We start from the raw sequence: 22,019 nt of genomic DNA, 5'->3' as shown, positions 1-22,019 counted from the left end.
ACATCTGTTGCCTGTACACACTCTGGGGTGGGTAAACTGATGATCTCATTTAGCAAGCGGACATGTTGCTGGACTCTCCTCTCATGGACCCTGTGCCTATGTTGAGCCCCTAACATAAGCAGCATGGTTCCAATAAGCAAAGCAGAAATTATGTGCCGGGGTTGAACATGACTCCAGGTCAACTTTGGAATCGACACTTGATTCTGGACTACCTGTTAGAAACATAGTTCACATCAAGTTACATGAAACTTGCATGTCATTTTAAACATTACACTTAAAACATTTGAAATAGCCAAATTATATAAATGGACTTGTAAAAGTAAATGCAGAACTCCTTTGCACATATATTAAATTTACCATTTAAGTGGCTTCCAAAGATCAACACTGCATTAAGAGACTCTTAAAACTGGAATACACCATGCTGCATTAAAATCCTTCATAAACACCTACTCCACAAAATATCTTTAGCTGAAGTTTATTAGAGACACTTTTAAAAGTTAAACCCATCTTGTTACATAAGAAAGCACCTTTTAAAGGAACAAACAGAATTGCATGACAAAGTTGTAAAAAGATTAAAATTCGATCTTTTTTAAAGTACAGGTAATGTGCAAAAAGTATGTGTCTATTAAAATAAAAAAGTTTTCACCCACCTAAAGAATCTCTCCAAAATGTCTGCTGCCTCTCTTCACCGCTGTTAGACCAAGAATGAAAGTGTGTAAAGAAAACCACGTAAATGCTTGAATACCTTCTGGGCATCCAGCCGAAATTTGCGCAGTCGTATCAATTTAAATGGAAAGCCTTCAATATAATGTAATCAACTGGGCAGTGCAAAATCCCAGTTAGGAAGTTTGAATGCACCACTGGATTGACAGTGAGTACCCAGAAGGTTAAGGCTTATTATACCTGTGAAGCTATGAGAATTTGCTGTAGGCCACACTGCAATACCATTGGATATGCAATACCTTATACTTATACCTTACTGCAATTTTCCATGTTTCTTAAATAATTTGAACGCTGTTTAAACTCATTTCATGTCAGGGCATCATCAATTCCAGCTTCTTGTTTATACCCGTTTGGAGCCATGGGTTATTTTCATTATGGTCAGAAAGGAAGCTGTTGGCACCATGTGCATTGTGGTTTGGTTTTGGAGGGAAAGGCAGCTGCAGCATCATGTAGCCATGTTATTTATGCTGTGTTATGCTCCAAGTTGGATTCTGCGCTGCAAGTCAGAGTTCTCCAGGAATACATTTCAGGCTTCAGCACAGAAGCTAAAACTGGAACCTGAAAACACAGTATTACTTAGGAATTGCTCTGGAAAGTTTCATGAAGGAGGGAGAATGAATCTGGGAGAAGGAATAGGTGAAGAGTGTTGGAGGAGAGTAGATCCACTGTAAATTGACTGGGGGTGTTTTGGGGAGTGTTCACTTCTGTAAACTGAGGAGTGGAATCTCATCTGCTCCTTTAATGCCATCACGTATTGTGCTGTACAGTTTGATGGGCACCACTTCTGACAGTTTCAGGATGAAGTGAAACAGAGCTGTGTCCTAGCCCCAACTTTGTTTGATATTTTCTTCTCCACGCTCCTGCTCTTTGCCTTCCCTGCAAATATGGAAGTTTACCTGCACACTAGGTCAAACAGCAAACTCTACAATCTGTTCAAAGCAAAGAGAACTCCTCTATGCTGATGATGCTATGCTAGTTGCTCATATGGAAACTCCGCTACAAGTCTCATAGGTTGCCTCTCCTATGCTTATAGTTTCTCCCTTACCACAAGCTCAAGAAAACTGGTCATGATATAGGGTGTCACATCTCTGCCCTTGATCACACTAAATAACATCCCACTGGAAGTGGTTAGCAAATTCTGCTACCTTGGGTCCACAGTGAGGACAGACAGTAGTCTTTTGATAAAGAACTTAGTACCATGCATAAGGAAAGCAGCTACCACCTTTGGTTTACCCACAAAACATGTATGGAATAAATCAAACTGACTCTTAGGACCAAAACAACAACTCGCACCTGAACCTTTCGCAGCACTTTCTGAGCATCTCATGAAAGGGCAAAGGTAAAGGTCACAAGTATGTTGGCAATTATCAACCAGCGGCAACTTTGCTGGCTTGGGGCATGTTCGCAGGATGGAAGACAGAGGCATACCCAAGGATTTTCTGTATGGCGAGATAGCTGGAGCCAGAAGACCAATAGGACTCACAAAGCTCCACTTAAAGGATGCTTGCAAGTGTGACGTGAAGGGCCTAAACATCGATTTTTGCACCTGGGAGATGCTAGCCGATGACAGGGACAAATGGCAATATCATCTGTCAGCCAGCATGCTCCACCATGATGATCAATGGTTATAGGGCCATTGGCAACAGGCGCCAACATTGAAAACAACAACCCACAACACCTGATAACCACTTCAAATACAGTATTTGTAGCAGAACCTGCTTCTCATGGGTTGATCTCTTCAGGCATCAGCAAAAGTGCATCACATGAAGCTACACCATCCCCAAGGAATTTGCTGCATGTCCATCATTTTTAAAATTAATTCATGGGATATGGGGCATTGTTGGCTAAACCAGTATTTATTGACCATCCCTAATTGCCCTTGAGGTGGTAGTGGAGCTGCCTGCTTGAACTGCTGCAGTTCTCATATAGTGTAGGTGGAAGGAAGCATGTGTATATGTCTCTGTGTTATGTATTTGGTCAGAAACTTCTTTGGAAACATTAATAAATCCTGACATAGAGGTCAAAACACTAATCTGTTGTCATGTGAGTTTGCTTCCATACTTCCTGGAAAACATCTTAGATTTTTGCAATGTTATAAAGAAAAAAGGCAACCATTTATCTACAGCAAAAGTAATCAGGCTGGGATGCATACATGGTCACTTGCATTCTAATACTATGCAATAGGGCATGGAAATATCTAGATATATCTGGATTTCTTTTAATACTTTTAGTCTGCAAGACAGAGGAATGAGTGACAGAAGTTAAAATTACTTCCATTTACTGATTGTGAAAAGCACTGTATAAATACAAGACTTTTTCCTGACAGATCTCCTGTGCATTATTCGTGCATCTGCAGCAGTTCTAAAGTTTAGCTGCTAACCTGGCATAACTTCTGCAAACCACTGCTCAAGAGCTCCCTCTGGGAATCCCAAATAATTGCAATCATCTAAAATGACCTTGTGTTCTGGTTTTGAGTCACACCTACTCCCTTTATGAGTAGGTACATCAACAAAAGTTATAGTCTCTTTATACTAGATACAATTTATGTCCAATCTTCAATTACCCTGTTGTGTTAGCTGTGGCTTGATGGGAGCATCTGTGCCAATGTTGGATGGTTGTGGTTTCAAGTCCCACTCCAAGGGCATCAGCATAAACAGTGAAAATTAGGTGCTGTACTTCTTGGCAGTTATAAGTAAAAATATGGTCTAGGAGAAAGTAATGGAACAAATCTCCAAGACCTGATAGTAGAAAGAAAAACGGGTGAGGAGATTAATGATGCATTTAAGTCATAATTTTTCAAAGCACTTCAGATTTGGAAATTATGCCTTTGGTTAGGCCAATTGCAAATATCACATTGTTATTTAAGAGAGATGAATCCGTAAATTATAGATGTCAATTATGGGGAATTACCAAAACTATTAGAGACAGTGACTGAGCCATTGGACAAGTATGATTAATGGTCAATAATCAGACTGAAAATAATAAAGGCTTTTTTATCAAGGAGTCTTTGGATTCTGGGAAAAAAGAAACACAAGGTATTGGTTTGTTGATGTTTTGTTTTATAATTTTATATTATATATTTTATAACATCCCTAAATTCAGCACACCACTTAAACTGGATGAAGGTGGGTGGTCTTCACTCCAAAGGTGCTCTCAACTATTTCTTTAACCTGGTTTAAAGATGTTGAGTTAGAACTCAGCTTTGGAGAGATGTTGCAGAGGAGGTGTTATATGGAAGTGCGTAATAATTAAATTGGAAAAACAGAACACACTCAAATACATCAATAGGGCAGAACAAAACACAAGGTTGTGAAGGAAAAATTTAGAATAGATGTCAGGAAGTACTTCTTTACATGAAGGATGACCAATTAAGAGAATGGTGAAGGCACAAACAACATTTCTAATCCTTTCCCTTTATTTATTGGGGGTGGGGGGGGGGGAGAGAGAGAAGAGAGAGAGAGAGAGAAACATTTAAGAAACATAACTTGATGGAAATAGACTTGAGCCTTCACATGCATGGTAGCACTAATGCAATAAAAACAAAGACTAGCCTGCATTTGAAAAGTTTATTAAAGAAAAAGCTCACTGGAAGTTCACTAAAGTTAACAATTTTGCATTATACACAGCAGACCTACTTTCCTGACAGAATAATTAACAAGAATCTGAGGGTTCTTTTTTTATACACAGTAAATACGTGAATCCCATTTTCCTTAAAAATATGCAACTTGTGGCTGAAGTTGAAAAATACAGAGCAGAGCTGCAACAATTTAGATTTGCTAGAAACCCTTTTCCATTACGATGGAAATATATAATATTCTTTACAGAAGCCATAAGTTCAGGTTATACAATGCTTTACTTGCCATAACCAGATTTTACAAATACATCCCAATGCAAATGTGTCATATCTGAGACAACCTTGACCCTGCAATACTCTTTGTAGAGCCAAAGTACTGTATACTGCAAAAGATGGCACTATGTTAGAGAGCAACCTCATCCACAGCTATAAAGCTTTTACTCACTGAGTTCACTATTCACCTCCATTTGTATAAGTCAACATAATCAAGTGTTATAAATCATAAGCAAACAAGTTATTTGAAACATATTTAAAAGAAAATTAGAATTAAAAGTAGTCCATTTCCCATAAGCTCTAAAAAGGTACATTGTGTAAGGTACATTTTGTAAGTTACATATACTAAATTATATTAACTAATTGTATTTAGTAATACATTTATTTGATGGGGATAACACTCTATGAACTTATATAGTTCAAATAAAATACAGGCAGTTACTTTGAGGACCTCCAAAACTATGCAAAATGCTAGTATTTAAGTTACTTCATTATTCTTCCATTACTCGTACAATTTGTTTATAGGTGGGTTGGGCTGGGGAAGAGAAGAAATATTAAACAATATAGCAATCAACTGAACATTGTATGAGTAATTTTGTAAAGAAACAAAACGTTCATTTTCAGGAAATCCCCTAAATTAAAATTGAAAAGTCACATGCAAATTGAGAGCAATGATTTGGTGAGGTATAAACACTGATCAGAACATGCTTTAATAACATTATAGGAACATACAAAAGTCAGCTGCATACTCAAATGTTCATAGTTATCACTTCCCTTTAAATTTATTTTAAATGTTTTCTGTCATATTTTATTATATCCGAATGCTTTATGTGTTTTGATGAATTCATCTATAGCGCTAGACTGGAAATAAACAAAAATACTCTGTAGAAGCTAAGTGAGGAGGAAATAGTTTCCAGTAAATTTTGTTCATCTTTGGATTCTGAAAATGAAAGTACAAATCATAGGGAGGCATTAAATGCAAACAGCTTGTTAAAAGGTCTAGATGACCTAGACATCTACAGTAATAAATACTATAAAATATTATAAGGTCAGTTATTTCTATCAAATAAACATTTATAATTAGAAATGCACATTACATTTAAAAACTTTTGATACTTTATGCGCAGACATCGTATCAAACACAAACCTATTACACCTTCAGTATTAACATCACATACACATAGCTCAAGACAACAACGGTAAAGATTGAAACCATTTTGGAATTCGGCTGACTGACAACGTTTGAGGATCTCTCTAGATACCACTGGACAGGAAGACTGCTAGTTAGTGGTTCAATGGGCATTCCATGTGGTTCAATACATTAGCAGTTTCTACAGAATGGACACTGGAAAATACATTACAGGTTACTTTGCAAGTATTAGTTTATAACAAGTGGCTCTCATTTTTTGATTACACTAAGTATTATTTGTTTGACTTCTCCGAAGTTTGCCACCAACACAAAGGCATTTCGGCAGTAACAGATGTGAGGAAAAGCATGGTTGCTGAGCTGTTCCATCCAGCTCCATTATGAAACTCTTAAGAATATGAATGTTTGCCATTTTAATTTTTAAAAAATATATTCCTGTCTTCCCCTGCATTAAAAAATTCCCTGTTCTTAATTCATGGTGCTGCAGAGGCCAATTGTTAAATCAAGCACACTTTGCACAATCAGGCTGGTCTTTCCACATCAAACACATTGGAAACATTCAACAATAATTTAAGTCTTTTTGGGAGAAGAGAAAGTAAACCTCGGCCATTCATTCACATTCTGTCACATCCATGTACTCCATACTGATGTCACTTCTCACTTCAAATGGCAAAGCACATTGATGGATTTTCAGCAGGAAATCCATTTTGCAATATTTTAAAGCAGCGAAGAGAAAACATTTTTAGAATGTGCCTCCCAAAGTAAAAAATAAATATATAAATAAGATGGCCTGATTTAGATTAATAACCCCTCCAAATAAATTTCCTTTGTCTTTTAAACTACTTATATATTTGCTGACTGCAGTCTAATTATCGTAAAGCTAAAATATGGCAAGTATACAATTTCCTTTTTAGTTGGCAGGATAATTATTGTTTTGAAACAAAAACTTTCAACATGGTAAATATTTCTAGACTGAAGTCGTTAGATTTAAAACAAAGTTACAGTAAAATAGACTCTTTAGGCTGCTATATTTCTTCAGTTCACCTAGCTGCAGATTACAAGAATGTTTGCACCCTGCACCCCCAACCCCCCAAATATTTTATTTCTTAGAAACTCCATATCCCACACTAGTGTAATCATTTTAGAGTAACATAGATATCCAGCAGATGTAGTCACAAACTATACCAACATTCAACAACACAACATGACTCGAGATGAGGAAGACAACTCGAATTAGCTTTCTTCAAAATTACATCATTACACAGCCTTACTGTTTGATGTAGCACCTTGTAAGCTACTGTAAGTATAAAACAAACCAGGGGAGAAATACAAGAGATGTATAAGGCACACCTAGTATGTTTGATGTGGCAGATTCAAACTCTCAAAGAGCATGGAACAAAAACATGGAAAATGCAAACTTGGTTATACTGCTTCAGTTTTAAAGAAATGCATTTATGTTAATCAATGATATTTAAAGCAGCAGTGTAAGTCTGATGCATAATTATTGTTGCATTGGTAGTCTGAGTTTCCAGATCTTAGACTTAATACAAAGAAACTCAATCAGTTATTTATAGTTAAAAGTACTTAAGCTGTGGCACATCCCACTTTTACTTTAAAAAAACATTCAGTTAAACAAGAAGCATTTCTGACAAATACAGTATTTACTGTAAAAGATGTCAGTTCATATCTGGTACTGTCCAGCTGTGCATATCTCAATGCTAACTCCTGTCTATGTACACTATAGGTTGGATAAGATGCTTGCCTAGTGATACAGACCAGCAGACACTTGGAAGCAGGGCAAGCTGTGTTGGTGATGCAAGCAGCTGCTATTCATTTGTCCAGCATCTCAGATAGGTTACTATAACCATATGAATGTTGTACATCTCCTGTACCAGGGTGCATGCATTCTGTACAAATGTTACACTAAACCATTTCAGACAATTCACTTATCCAGTACGCAACATTCAAAAATGAATGCAGTAAAGTACCCACGTAAACAATGTCTTAAAATGGTCATCTGGCAATAAATCCATTCACAATTATATCAACTGTGCTAGAAAGTCAATGCTGTTCACAAAAACTGTGCATCACAGTTACAGCACCAGCACATTTTTCTACTTTCATGGATTAAGTAAATTTCCCAAGTAGGTCACAGCACCCAACCTGGAAACAAAGTCTGGCCTTGAACATACTACTGCTCTCACAATTAGTAAGAGTTTTTAATATACCCTGTGATAATTCCTGATTCAGTTCAGAAACTGAACAGTATTCAAAAGGTAGACAAACTCTAGTTATCCTTACAATAGTTATGAACTTCTATGGAACTATTAAATAGAACACAAAGTAAAACACAAAAGCACGCATTGGAGATTCCATGCAAAGTGACTTGGTTTTCTTAGCTCTGATTGCTTAATTAGTGTAATGTAAAAGTTGCTCGTCACAGTGTTTACATGATTGCAAACAGAAAGAAATGATCCTTCATAATTGGGCAAAGCTTCTGAAGCTCTTAAGGTATTTGTGAAGAAATGTAATATAAGGGTTAAAAATAGTTATATGTACTGGGTTCAAAAATAGTTTAATCAGCATGTAACTCGTCATAATTTTTGTTCTGTAAAAGGTCAGGAGCCTATTTACAATTAGAAAAGTGGAAACAGTGACGTGAAAGGATTGAGAAAGTAAGTAAACAACAGATTTTTCAGGTCTTCTGTCCAACTTTTCCAAACTCATGGTAACAGGTTAGCATCCAGTCGGAGCCAATGTAAACCCTGACGAGTGTAGCGCACAAGATCGGTCATACTGCTGCTGCTGAACACCAAAGGATGCATCACTTTATCCAGTTCCACAAAAAAGTCTGTAAGCAAAAAAACAATCTTTCAATAATTTCATTCATTAACATTATTGGATCAACAAAATCGTTGAAACTTAAGTATTTATCTGAAAAAGACCAAGGTAATTTAAAAAAGAAGTAAATCCAAGTATATTTATCTGTGCCATAGTACAAATGCATAATTCAACTTGTTTTCCCATTGTTCCATGTGGTATTAATTATCACAAGGTAGCCTTAAAAAAGAAATAAAAAAGAGCAAGAGGTCATTCAGCCCCTCCAGGCAGTGCTGCAAGAGCATAAAATCATGATCAGTAAGATCATAGTTGATCCTCTACCTCAGCTACACCTTCCTGCACTACTCCCAAATCCCTTAGTATATAAAGATCTATCAATCTCAGACTTGAATATACTCAATGACTAAGCATTCACAGCTTTCCGGAGTCTAAATTCTGAAGGCTCACAATCCTTTGAGTGAAGAAATTGCTCCTCATTTTAATCCGAGATGACCAACCCTTTATTCGGAGACTGTGAGTAGGGTTTTAGCATCCCCAGCCAGGGAAACAGCCTCTCAGCATCTAACCCATCAAGCCCCTTAAGAATTTTATATGTAACATAGCTGCTACACTGGGTCTGCAGCACGTGATGAGGGAACCAACAGGAGGGAAAAACATACCTGACCTCATCCTCACCAACCTGCCTGCCGCAGATACATTTGTCCATGACTGTATCAGTAGGAGTGACCACCGCACAGTTGTTGTGGAGACCAAGTCCGGCCTTCACAATGAGGGTACACTCCATCATGTTGTGTGGCACTACCACTGGGACAGATGGTACAGATTTTGAACAGATCTAGCAACTCCAGGCTGAGAATCCATGAGGCGCTGTGGGCAATCAGCAGCAGCAGCATAATTGTACTCAAACACAATCTGTAACCTCATGGCCCAGCATATACCTGACTCTACCAAGCCAGGGGACCAATCCTGATTCAATGAAGAGTGCAGAAGAGCAAGCCAGGAGCAGCGACGGATACCTAAAAATGAGGTGTCAACCTGGTGATGCTATAACACAGGACTACTTGTGTGCCAAACAGCATAAGCAGCAAGTGATAGACAGAGCTAGGCGATCCCACAACTAACAGATCAGATCTAAGCTCTGCGGACCTGCCACGTCCAGTCAGGAATGGCACTGGACAGTTAAACAACCCACTGGGGGAGAAGACTCCACAAATATCCCAAAATTCCCCAAGTATGTCCTGTACTCAAAAAGCAGGGCAAATCCAACCCAGCCAATTACCGTTCCATCAGTCTACTCTCGATCATCAGTAGAGTAATGGAAGGGGTCATCAGCAGTGCTATCAAGCGGTACTTGCTTAGCAAAAACCTGCTCACTGATGCCCAGTTTGGGTTCCGCCTGGGCCACTCAGCTCCTGATTTCATTGCAGCCTTGGTTCAAACATGGACAAAACAGCTGAACTCCCGAGGTGAGGCAAGAGTGACTGCCCTTGACATCAAGACTGCATCTGACCAAGTGTGGCATCAAGGAGCCCGAGCAAAACTGGAGTCAATGGGAATCAGGGGGAAAACTCTCCACAGGCTGGAGCCATACCTGGCACAAAGGAAGATGGTTGTGGTTTTTGGAGGTCAGTCATCTCAGCTCCAGGACATCACTGCAGGAGTTCCTAGGCCCAACCACCTTCAACTGCTTCAACAATAATCTTCCTTCCATCATAAGATCAAAAGTGAGGATGTTCGCTAATGATTGCACAATGTTCAGCACCATTTGCAACTCCTCAGAAACTGAAGTAGTCCATGTCCAAATGCAGCAAGACTTGGACAATATCCAGGCTTGGGCTGACAAGTGGCAAGTAACATTTGCACCACACAAGTCAGGCAATGACTTTTTCCAACAAAGTAAAATCCAACCATCGCCCTTTGATGTTCAATGGCATTACCATCACTGAATCCCCCACTATCAACATCCTGGGGGGTACCATTGACCAGAAACTGAACTGGACTAGCCATATAAATACTGTGCCTACAAGAACAGGTCAGAGGCTAGGAATCCTGCGACAAGTAACTCATCTCCTGACTCCCAATGCCTGTCCACCATCTACAAGGCACAAGTCAGCACAAGTCAGGAGTGTGATGGAATACTCCCCACTTGCCTGGATGCAGCTCCAACTACACTCGAGGAGCTTGACACCATCCAGGACAAAGCAGCCCACTTGATTGGCACCGCATCCACAAACATAGACTCCCTTCAACACCGACGGACAGTAGCAGCAGTGTGTACCATCTACAAGATACACTGCAGGAATTCACCAAGGCTCCTTCGTCAGCACCTTCCAAATCCATGACCATTACCATCTAGAAGGACGAGGGCAGCAGATAGATGGGAACACCACCACCTGAAGTTCCCCCCTAAGTCACTCCCCATCCTGACTGGGAAATATATCGCCGTTCCTTCACGGTCGCTGGGTCAAAATCCTGGAACTCCCTCCCGAACAGCACTGCGGGTGTATCTACACCACAGGGACTGCAGCAGGTCAAAAAGGCAGCTCACCATCATCGTCTGAAGGGCAACTAGCAATGGGCAATAAATACAGGCCCAGCTAGCGAAGCCCATATCCCATGAATTAATAAATTAAAAAAATGTTTGAATGGGATCAACTCTCATTCTTTTATACTCTAGGAAATACAGGCCTGGCCTACTTGATTTAGAACCATAGAAAAGTTACGGCGCAGAAGAGGCCATTCAGCCCATTGTGTCTGCATCAGTCGAAAAATAAAAAAAACTGGCTTCCAATTCTAATCTCATCTTCCAGCACCTGATCTGTAGCCTTGCAAGTTACAGCACTTTAGGTGCAGATCCAGGCCCCTTTTAAATGAGTTGAGAGTTTCTGCCACCAAACCAGGCTGCAAATTCCAAATCCCACCACCTTCTGGGTGGACAAGTTTTTCTCATGTCCCCTCAACTGCCACCTTAAATCTTAAACTTCTCCTCATAGGACAAACCCGCATCCCAGGAATAAGTTTAGTGAACCAAAGGCAGTGCCCTACTCTTCGAAGAGTCATAAGGATTCGAAATGTTAACTCCTTTTTTTCTCTCCACAGATCCTGCTGAATTTTTCCAGCATTTTCTGTTTTTGCTTCATGAGTTCCTAACTGTTTGCTGTACATGCACGTGAGTCATGTACAAGACACCCAGATCCCTATGAATAGTAACATTTTCCAGTCTCTCACCATTTAAAAAAAATTGCTTTTCTATTTTTCCTACCAAAAAGTGCATAACCTCATTTTTCTCCACGTATGTTCCACTGGTTATGTCCAAGCCCATTCAATAACTAACAAAATCCTTTTGAAGTCTATTTGAATCCTCCAATAGCTGACTTTCCCACTAAACTTTGCAACAGCAGCAAACGTGGATACATTATACTTGGTTCCCTCATCTAAGTCATTAATTAGTATGTAAATAGCTGAGGCTCAAGCACTGATCCTTGTGGTACCCCATTAGTTATTGCCTGCCAATCCAAAGATAACCTATTTATTCATTCTCATTTTCTGTTCATTCCAAAATCCATACTGATCACCCTCAATCCTATTCATCATAATTTTGTATAATAACCTCTTGTGCAGCACCTTATAGAATGCTTTTTGAAAATCCATACTACATCCACTGATTTCCTCTCGTCTATCCCACCAGTTTCAATTTCAAAACGAGTTGTCAAACATGATTTCCCTTTCATAAATCTGTAGTGACTCCACCTGATCATATTATGCTTTTTTAAAGTGCCCTGATACCATTTTGTTAATAATGGATTCCCACAATTTCCTAATGAACACAGGCAAACAGGTTTGTAGTTTCCCATTTTCTCTCTCCTTCCTTTTTTGTATAATAGTGGGGTTGCACGTACCTTCAATTTACGGTACAAGTTCTAGAATCTAGGAAATCTTGGAAGATTAAATGCAGCCACTATATCTGTTAACTACCTCTTTTAAAACTCTAGGGTGTAGACCATCAGGCTCACATGATTTTTTGGCTTTTAGTCTCAATGTTCCATAACAAATAGACAAGGCATCCACAATTACACTTCCATACCAACTAGGTTATGACAAAACATTTAAATTCAATTTTTAACAAATGTGAACCAAGTAAAAAGCTTGGGATTAGGCACTGGATCTGGGATTTGAGCAAGCTCAGTACAGTGACAGCTATTGAGACCTAACCTTAATTTTAACATTTATATTTAATTTTGTCGTGCTCTTTATAGGCATGTCATATTAGGAACTTTCCATCAATATTTTTAAAAATTGGACACAAACAAGGTGTTAAGATGGCTGTTGCAAATCATATGACTTCTGACATTTGAATACAGATGGTATCAAGTCTCCAGTGAATGCCTAATTAAATATGAACATTGGTGAGGCCATCTGTGTCGTTCACACATCTCATTAAGGATGGGTCAACCCAAGACTATGGAATTTCCAGACTACCTGTCTCCATGTTTTATACTAGACAAAAGGGAAGACTGAAATTCAATTTGTGGCAGATGGAAATGAATGCCAGCATCAATCTCTAGTTGTATACAGTAACCTCCTCCATCCAAACTAGACTGAGTGGGCCTTTGGAGTGTTAAGCCAGCAGTCAAGAGATCGAAACTGGTTTCAGAGACTGCACCCTTATTCTCCCAGGATCCAGATCACCTGCAGCATCAGTCATCAGCCAATCTGAAAACCCAGACTCAAACTAACTGCAAGTCATCAGGCAGCCAAAGTGCCTAACCTGTTCAGGTTTTCAAATTTTGTTTGAGAGCCAACATCTTAAGATATCTGACTGCAAGAAACCTCAACCTGTTGTGAACCCATTACAAGACCCTCATTTTAATGTTATGTCATCCACTTTAAAAAATTCTTTCACGGGATATGGGCATCACTGGCTAGAACTAAATTTTTATTGCCCATCCCTAATCGCTCTTGAAGAAAGCACAGGCCTGCCACATGGGAGACTGAAAATTGTAACTCAAAAGACTGAATTAACTGTAATCTGCAAAGTGCACTCTATTTCTTATTAAGCTTTGTGTGCATGCTCTTGCGTGAGGCCGAGTGTGATGTTGCGTTAATCTGGGGCAAGTGAGAAAGAGTAAATAACCTTCATTGTTAAACTGAAAACTTGCTGAATTATTTAGCTGGGATGCACATTGCAAGGATAAGAAAATAGATCTCTTTCCATACTACCCATAATATGTTTTATAAGAGAGCATATACATTCTGTCCATGACAATTTTTTAACCTGTCAACCAGTTTAGGGCAAAAGAAAACTGCAGCAGTAACTGTTTTTTTAGATGAATATTATATACTATGGGTAATTGGAATTTCTTCATTGTATTTCTGGAGTTGCTCAAACAAGATGTTTATCTAGCTTTGGTTTCTAGCACCTTACATGCTTATTGTTTTCAGCTAAGTAATGGAAGCCAATCAGGAGGCCTATGATTGCGTTAAAATGAGCATTACCATTATGCTGCTTAGCCCAGAGATATATACATGCTGCTGTTGACATTCAAGCTTTAAAAAAATAAATATTTTGGATAAAAATCCACCCACCTCATTCAATACCTCAAATCCAAAAGGGAAATGCCATTGCCATAATTAAGGTGCGACAAAGTGCCCATAACTTTTATTTATATACATAACGTATTAAAACATCTGAAGGCACCTCACAACAATGTTATCAAAGAAAATTTAACATTGAGCAAGTTTGGTCAAAGGATTAGGTTTTAAGGAACATCTTAAGAGGAGAAAAGAGAGGTAATCTTAGAATTCTCATCCTTGTTTTCAAATCCCTCCATGACCTTGCCCCCTCTCTGGCTTGTAACCTCCTCAAGTCCTACAACCTTTCGAGATATCTGTGCTCTTTCAATTCTGGGCTTGAGCACCCTGATATTAATCATTCCATCAAAAGATTTCTTCAAATTCCAAGAGAATACTCTTGTCTCACAAAGTACACAGACCTACTTTAAAAAGATGATCACAATGCAAATATCACTTTAGAGCTATGATTATTTTCCTTTTCAACAATCTGAATTCCCTTTATCCTGAAGGTGCCGATTCCTGATGGATATAATTTAGTGACAGGCACTCTTGTTAACTGGACATCATTCATACAATAATGAATGTGGCAAACTATTTAAGCACAAATGGATCATAGTTGAGCATATACTGCATTCATATGGGTCCAGGTTTGGCAAAGCAAAGGCACTTACTGCTGTCTGTGAAAAAAACTGCCCACTAAAGTCTCTGTGGCGTGGGCTTCCCCTTTCCTGACAGCAGTAAAGGGGATCTCTTGGCATGCAGCAGCAGTGCTGTCAGCAAGCAGGTAAGCAACCAATCAGGCTAAAGTCTTCACACGCAGCAAACAAGGAAGTTAAAAACACAATCTCTTTCACTTTCAGGTAACACAATAAATGATGATTAGGGTTAGATTTAAAAAAATATGATTTGATTTAGATACTAAAATAGTGAGTAAACTTTTTTTTTAAAAAGTGTTTTATTCAATCATGGATAAATTTAATACCCACTCTCAGGACCAGTAAGGGCGCTAGCAATAATTATGAAGTCAACATATTGTTAAAAAACCAGTTGCACCTCATTCAACAAGGTGCAACTCTGTCAAGAGTTTTTACAGTAAGGCCAGCAGTGTAGAAGTGCAAATTTTTGTCAAATCATGTTTGTACTGGGAGATTGCAGTCTGTGGAAACCTTAGAGCACACTCTATGGAATACAGTAGACTCAAATGACAGTAACGTCAGGATTTCCATGTTATTTTGCAGATGTGCGGATTCTCGATATTGCTGTCAGTTTCAGTGGACTAATGACTGAAAATGCTGACAATGTCACTGTCATTACCACCATAAAATCCAGTTCATGGTATCCAGAAATGGACTCGACCTGCAGATGTCACTGGATTAAGATTAGGAATCGAAGTCTCCTTCCTATCTAGCAACACAAAGCAATCTGTTGATCAGCTAACTCAACATAGGCTGGGGATCGGAAAATACTTCAGGTTCTACCCAGCTTGGACTCATTACTAACTCTCTGGGTCCATCCGTGGCCTCTGATTTGTCCGACATCCAGTCTCGAATAGAAATTTCCAACCAAATATTGGGAAAACAGAAGGTCCCTGCCATCTCTGTTCCATTATCACAATTCCATCCTCCTCCCTAAGGTTGCACAAACCTTTTGCAACCATGGTGTCCTATTTAACCCCAAGATGAGCTTCTCTACCACTGCTTACTTCCACCCCGGTAATATTACCCATTTCCACCCCTGCACTAGCTCACCTGCTGCTGAAACCCTCATCCATGTATCTGCTGCTAGTTCTAGATTTGTTCAGTGCTCATCGGGCCAGCTTCCCATTTTCCATCCTCCAAAATAAGCTTAAACTCATCCAAAACACTGCTGCGTGTATTTTAACTTGCCCCACACCAAGTACCATATACCCATCACATCTATGCTTACTATCCTATATTGGCTTCTGGTCAGGCAAAGTCTTGGTATGAAAATTGACCCTTTTTCAAACTGCTCCCTGGTCTGGGCCCTTTTCTACCTCCGTAACCTCCATGAATCCTACAAGATATCTGCACTCCTCCAATTCTGGTCGTACCTTCAACTAGCTGCCTTAGCCTCTACGCGCTGGAATTTTCTCCCTACCTTCCTCTCCTCCTTTAAGATAGTCCTTCAAACTTCCCTCTTTGGCTAAGCTTTTGTTCATCTCTCCTAATTATCTCCTTTTCTGGCTTGGTATCAACATTTATTAGATTTTTACAGCAAATCTCAATGCAGAATCCAAAAAATACTGGAAATAGCTGCAGACTAAATCTCAAACTACTTTTCCCACTCTAATGGTATGAAATTTACACATCTATAATATATAAATGATGGGCTATTGCTTGATGGAGTTATCATCATATCTGTTGATGCCAAGCTGATTGATCTGGCTGTTGGAGTTCTACATTGTCTGCCTGCTAAACACAGGCTGCACTAATATAATGCACTCTTTTAACATACCAGATATGCCATAAAATAAGAGCCACTTATAACCTACCTTTGTTTTCTTTTCCTAGCTGGTCAGCTTGGTCCCACACTTCAGTGGCATACAGGAAATTGGATGTGACTTGAACGTAACTAGCTGCCATCTGGTGGATTCTCTGTGGTATTGTGACTGAGGCAGAAGAACTACTGGAGGAAGTGTTACTTCCGGAGGAATAGCTCCCAGTATTACCTGGAGAAAGTTTGGGAGAGACTGGAGATGGTGTACCTGCAGCTTTGCTAAATGAAGAAGGAAAAAGAACTTTAAAAAACTTTAAACACTTTCCAAAATGGTAAAACACAACAACAAACTTTCAGATTCAACTCAAGGAATTCTTTATACATTGGTTTAGTTTCTAGTTCTCTCCTTCATTATCTTCTTGAACATAGAGGTTCATTTTGAAGAATAGTTCTACAGGTATCAGCTTCTCTCTGACTCCTCATCCAAATGGCATAAGTGTCAGAAATTAAGTATCAGCAACTTATTTGACAAGCAGCACTCTAACCTCAACAGAGGCATACACAATTGCCAAGAAGGTACTGATTCGACTTGGAGTTGGCCAATACAGAGGCTTCTTTGGTTTTTCCAGTACATGGATCCTTAAATTACTTTTCTATCTATACAGCTAGTATAGTATTGTTGTTCAGCAGTTTTGTTGTTCAGCAGTTTTATTGGACAGAAATAAAGAAGTGGCAACATTATTCTAGAGACAGGCTCTGACCTACTTACAGAGTCCTACGGTGAGAACCTCCATCAGGACAACGTAATATCATATCGCATGGGTTGAAGCCACAGAGCCTAACCTCAGCGTTGGGCACAGTTTAAAAAGGCTCAGAGCTTCTTACAACTTGAAGTTTATTTAAATGTTTGTGATGCTTCAAATGTAATAGTCAAGAATGGATGACTGTAGCAACAGCATAACCAAACATTGAGGAGGCAGTGGCATAATGGTATTGTCACTGGAAGAGTAATCCAGAGTCCCAGGGTAATGCTTTGGGGACCCAGGACACTACTACAGCAGATGGTGGAAATTGAATTCAATAAAAAAAAACTATGAATTGAAAGTCTAATGATGACCACGAAAGCATTGCCGATTGTCACAAAAACCCATCTGGTTCACTAATGGCCTTTAGGGAAGGAAATCTGCTGTCCTTACCTGGTCTGACCTATATGTGACTCCAGACCCACAGCAATGTGGTTGACTCTTAAGTACCCCCTGAACAAGGGCAATTAGGGATGGGTAATAAATGCTGGCATAGCCAGTGATGTCCACATCCCAATGAATAAAAAAAAATAAAATTTGTTGTCTGCATGAACTATTAAATTAAGCAGTGTCTCAGGTGGGCTTTGTTTTCAGATGCAAAGAAATAGAAAATTAAAAAAAACTTAGGTTGCTTCTTATAGTCAGAATGTAGGTGGTGTTCCAGAATGGTGGTGAATTCAGAACTTAATTATGTGACATGCCTTGCTGTCATCCTGCACACCAGCAATCTAATTAATTAAGAGGTGATGGCGTAGTGGTAATGTCACTGGACTAGTAATCCAGAGGCCCAGGCTAATGCTCTGGGGACAGAGGTACAAATCCCACCATGGCAGCTGGCGGAATGTAAATTTAATTAATAAATTTGGAATTAAAAGCTCGCCTCAGTATTTTGGTGACATGAAACCATTGTTGACTATCGTAAAAACCCATCTGATTCACGAATGTTGCTGAGGGGAGACAATCTACCATCCTTACCTGATCTGGCCTACACGTGACTCCAGGCCCACAGCAATGTGGTTGTCTCTTAACTGCCCTCTGAAATGGCCTAGCAACCCACTCAGTTGTATCAAGCCGTTACAGGAAAGTCAATACGGAACGAATCTGACAGACCGCCCAGCAATGACCTGGGCACCAGAAATAACAAAGGCCCTGTCCTCCATACGAAAATCTGAAGGTTTGTGCCATGTTTGGAACAGCTGTTCCAAAACTAGTCAAATAACAGCCTGGCATATTCACACTAATGGAATTATTCCTTACATTCAAATCAGGTCAAATATCGGAATGGAAACCTTGTGCTGATTACCACCTATCACCACCCCCCGCTCAACTGACAATTCAGTGTTGAACACCAATTGGAAGTAGCATAGAGTGGCAAGAGCACAGAATATATTCTGGGTGGGGGACTTCAATGTCTATCACCAAAAGTGACTCGGTAGCATCGCTACAGGCTGAGTCCTAAAGGATACAGCTGTTAGACTGGGTCTGTGCAGGTAGTGAGGAAACCAAGAGGGAAAATTGTACTTAACCCCGGCCTTACCAATCTACCTGTCACAGATGCATCTGTCCAACAGAGTATTGGTAGGAGTGACCACCGCACAGTCCTTGTAGAGATGAAGTCCCATCTTCACTTTGAGGATGCCCCCATCGTGCTGCGTGGCACCACCACAGTGCTAAGTTGGATAGATTTCGAACAGAACTAGCAACTCAAAATTGGGCAGCCTTGAGGTGCTGTGAGCCATCAATGCAGCAGCATGTACTCAACCACAATCTATAACTTCATAGCCCAGCATGTTCCCCACTCTATCATTACCACTAATCCAGGGGATCAATCCCGGCTCAATGAAGGGTGCAGGAGGACATGCAAGGAACAGTACCAGGCATGCCTAAAAATGAGGCGTCAACCTGCTGAAGCTACAAGACTATTTGCATGCCCAGCAGCAGAAGCAGCATTCGATAGACAAATTTAAGCAATCCCACAACCAATGGATCAGGTCTAGGTCCTGCCACATCCAGTTATGAATGCTAGTGGACAATTAAACAACTGGAGGAGAAGGCTGTATAAATATCCCCATCCTCAATGACGGGGGAGCCCAGCACATCAATGCAAAAGACAAGATTGAAGCATTTGCAACCTTCAGCCAGTAGTGCTGAATGGATGATCATCTCAGCCTCCTGAGGTCTCAGCATCACACATACTAGTCTTCAGCCAATTTGATTCACTCCACATGATATCAAGAAATGGCTGAAGGCACTGGACAGCAAAGACTATGGGCCCTGACAACATTCCTGCAATAGTACTGAAGACCTGTGCTCCAGAACTAGTTACGTCCTTGGCCAAGCTGTTCCTCTACAGTCACAACACCGCATCTACCCGATGGAGTACAAAATTGTCCAGATTTGTCCTGTCCACAAAAGGCAGGACAAATCCAATCTGGGCAATTAACACCCCATCAGTCTACTCTTGGATCATCAACAAAGTGTGGCAAACTGAATAAAAGGTTGGCTTTGTAACAGGAAACAAAGGGTAATGGTCGATGGATGCCCTTGCGAATGGAAAGTTGTCTCAAGTGGTGTTCCACAGGCTCGGTGTTGGGATCCTTGCTGTTTGCATTATATATTAACGATTTGGATGTGAACGTGGGGGGAACGATTGGGAAATTTGCAGATGACACAAAGAGTGGCCAAGTAGTGGATAGTGTAAGAGGATAACCATAATCTCCAAAACGATATAGATGGGTTGGTGGAGTGGGCAGTAAAGTGGCAGATGAATTTTAACAGAGGGAAGTGTGAGGTCATACATTTAGGGAGGTCAAACAGTTACAGGGATTACACAATAAATGGGAATATACTAAGAGGGGCAGATGAAGTGAGAGATCTTGGCGTACAAGTACACAGGACCCTGAAGGCAAAAGTTCAAGTAGACAAGGTTGTAAAGAAAGCATATGGAATGCTCTCCTTCATTGGCAGAAGTATAGAATATAAAAGTAAGGATATAATGTTGGAATTGTATAAAACACTGGTGAGGCCACAACTGGAGTACTGTGTGCAGCTCTGGTCACCACATTACAGGAAGGTCGTAATAGCTCTGGAGAGAGAGTGCAGAGGAGGTTTACAAGAATGTTGCCAGGGTTAGAAAAGTATAGCTACGAGGAGAGATTGGATAGGTTAGGGTTATTTTCCTTAGAACAAAGAAGGCTGAGAGGTGACTTGATTGAGGTATAAAAAATTATGAGGGGAATAGATAGAGTGGACAGGATAAAATTGTTTCCTTTGGTGGAGAATTTTAGAACCGGGGACATAGATTCAAGATAAGTGGCAGAAGGTGTAGGGGGGACATGAGGAAGAACTTTTTTACGCAGAGGGTAGTGGGAATCTGGAATTCGCTGCCCAAGTTGGTGGTAGAGGAAGAAACTCTAAACTCTTTTAAAAAGTACCTAGATCTGCACCTTAAATGCTGTAAGCTGCAGGGCTATGGGCCAGGCGCAGGAAGGTGGGATTAGAAAGGGTACCTGGGTGTCCTTGAGCTGGCCTGGACCAGATGGGCCGAATGGCCACCTTCTGCGCTGTAACTTTTCTATGGCTCCAAAGTGATTAAAGGTGTCGTCGACAGTGCTATCAAGTGGCACTTACTCAGCAATAAGCTGCTCACTGACACTCAGTTTGGGTTCTGCTAGGGCCATTCAGCTCCTGACCTCATTACAGCCTTGGACCACACATGGGCAAAAGAGCTGAACTGAAGGTAAGGTGAGAGTGACTGCCCTTGACATCAAGGCAGCATTTGACTGAGTGTGGCAACTGGTTGTCGGGGGAGAGCTCTCCACTGGTTAGAGTCACACCTAACACAAAGAAAGATGGTTGTGGTGGTTGGAGGCCAATCATTTCAGTACTGGGACACTGCTGCAGGAGTTGCTGAAGGTAGGGTCCAGGGCCCAACCATCTTCAGCTGCTTTGTCAATGACCTGCCTTCCATCATAGGGTCAGAAGTAGGGGTGTTTGCTGATGATTGCACAATGTTCAGCACCATTTACAACTCCTCAAATACTGAAGCAATACCCAGCAAGACCTGGGCAGCATTCAGGCGTGGGCTGAGAAGTATTATGTAACACATGTGCCACACAAGTGCCAGGCAATGATTATCGCCAATAAAAGAGAATCTAAACATCTCCCCTTGACATTCAATGGTATTACCATTGCTGATTCCCCCCTGACATCTGGAGGGGGTTACCACAGAGCAGAAAATGAACTGTGCAAGCCAAATTAATGATGTGTCTACAAGAGAAGGTCAGAGCCTGGGAATTCTGTCATAACTCACCCTGACTCCCCAAAGCCTGTCCACCATCTACAAAGCACAAGTCAGGAATGTGAAGGAATATTTTCCACTTGCCTGCTTTTAGGCAGCTCCAAAACACTCAAGAAGCTTGACACCATTGAGGACAAATCAGCCTGCTTGATTAGCACCCCATCCACCACCTTAAACATTCACTCCCTCCACCACCAATGTGCTGTGGCAGCATTGTGTACCATCTACACGATGCACTGCAGCAGCTTACCAAGGTTCCTTCTTCCACACCACTTTCCAAACCTGCGACCTCTACCGTCTAGAAGGACAAGGGCAGCAGGTGCATGG

The 22,019-nt window shown here is 40.4% G+C and overlaps 1 protein-coding gene across 6 annotated transcripts in view; it reads right to left on the bottom strand.

The window, feature by feature from the left end:
- Nucleotides 1-4,275: 4,275 nt before the first annotated feature.
- Nucleotides 4,276-22,019, bottom strand: part of aff4 (AF4/FMR2 family, member 4) — a 118,752-nt gene continuing 101,008 nt past the window's right edge. For all 6 annotated transcript variants that reach the window (XM_041194569.1, XM_041194571.1, XM_041194568.1 and 3 more), the window contains 2 exons: nucleotides 16,645-16,868; nucleotides 4,276-8,568 (listed from right to left, as the gene is read on the bottom strand). In XM_041194569.1, coding sequence (XP_041050503.1) covers nucleotides 8,441-8,568; nucleotides 16,645-16,868 — 352 coding nt within the window. In that variant the 3' untranslated portion in view covers nucleotides 4,276-8,440. The remainder of the gene's footprint in view (nucleotides 8,569-16,644; nucleotides 16,869-22,019) is intronic.

The sequence above is a fragment of the Carcharodon carcharias genome, chromosome 8, assembly GCF_017639515.1.
Source record: "Carcharodon carcharias isolate sCarCar2 chromosome 8, sCarCar2.pri, whole genome shotgun sequence".
NCBI classification, from domain to species: domain Eukaryota; kingdom Metazoa; phylum Chordata; class Chondrichthyes; order Lamniformes; family Lamnidae; genus Carcharodon; species Carcharodon carcharias.
The sequence above is the reverse complement of the archived record's forward strand: the minus strand, read 5'-3'. Positions and strand labels throughout refer to the sequence as shown.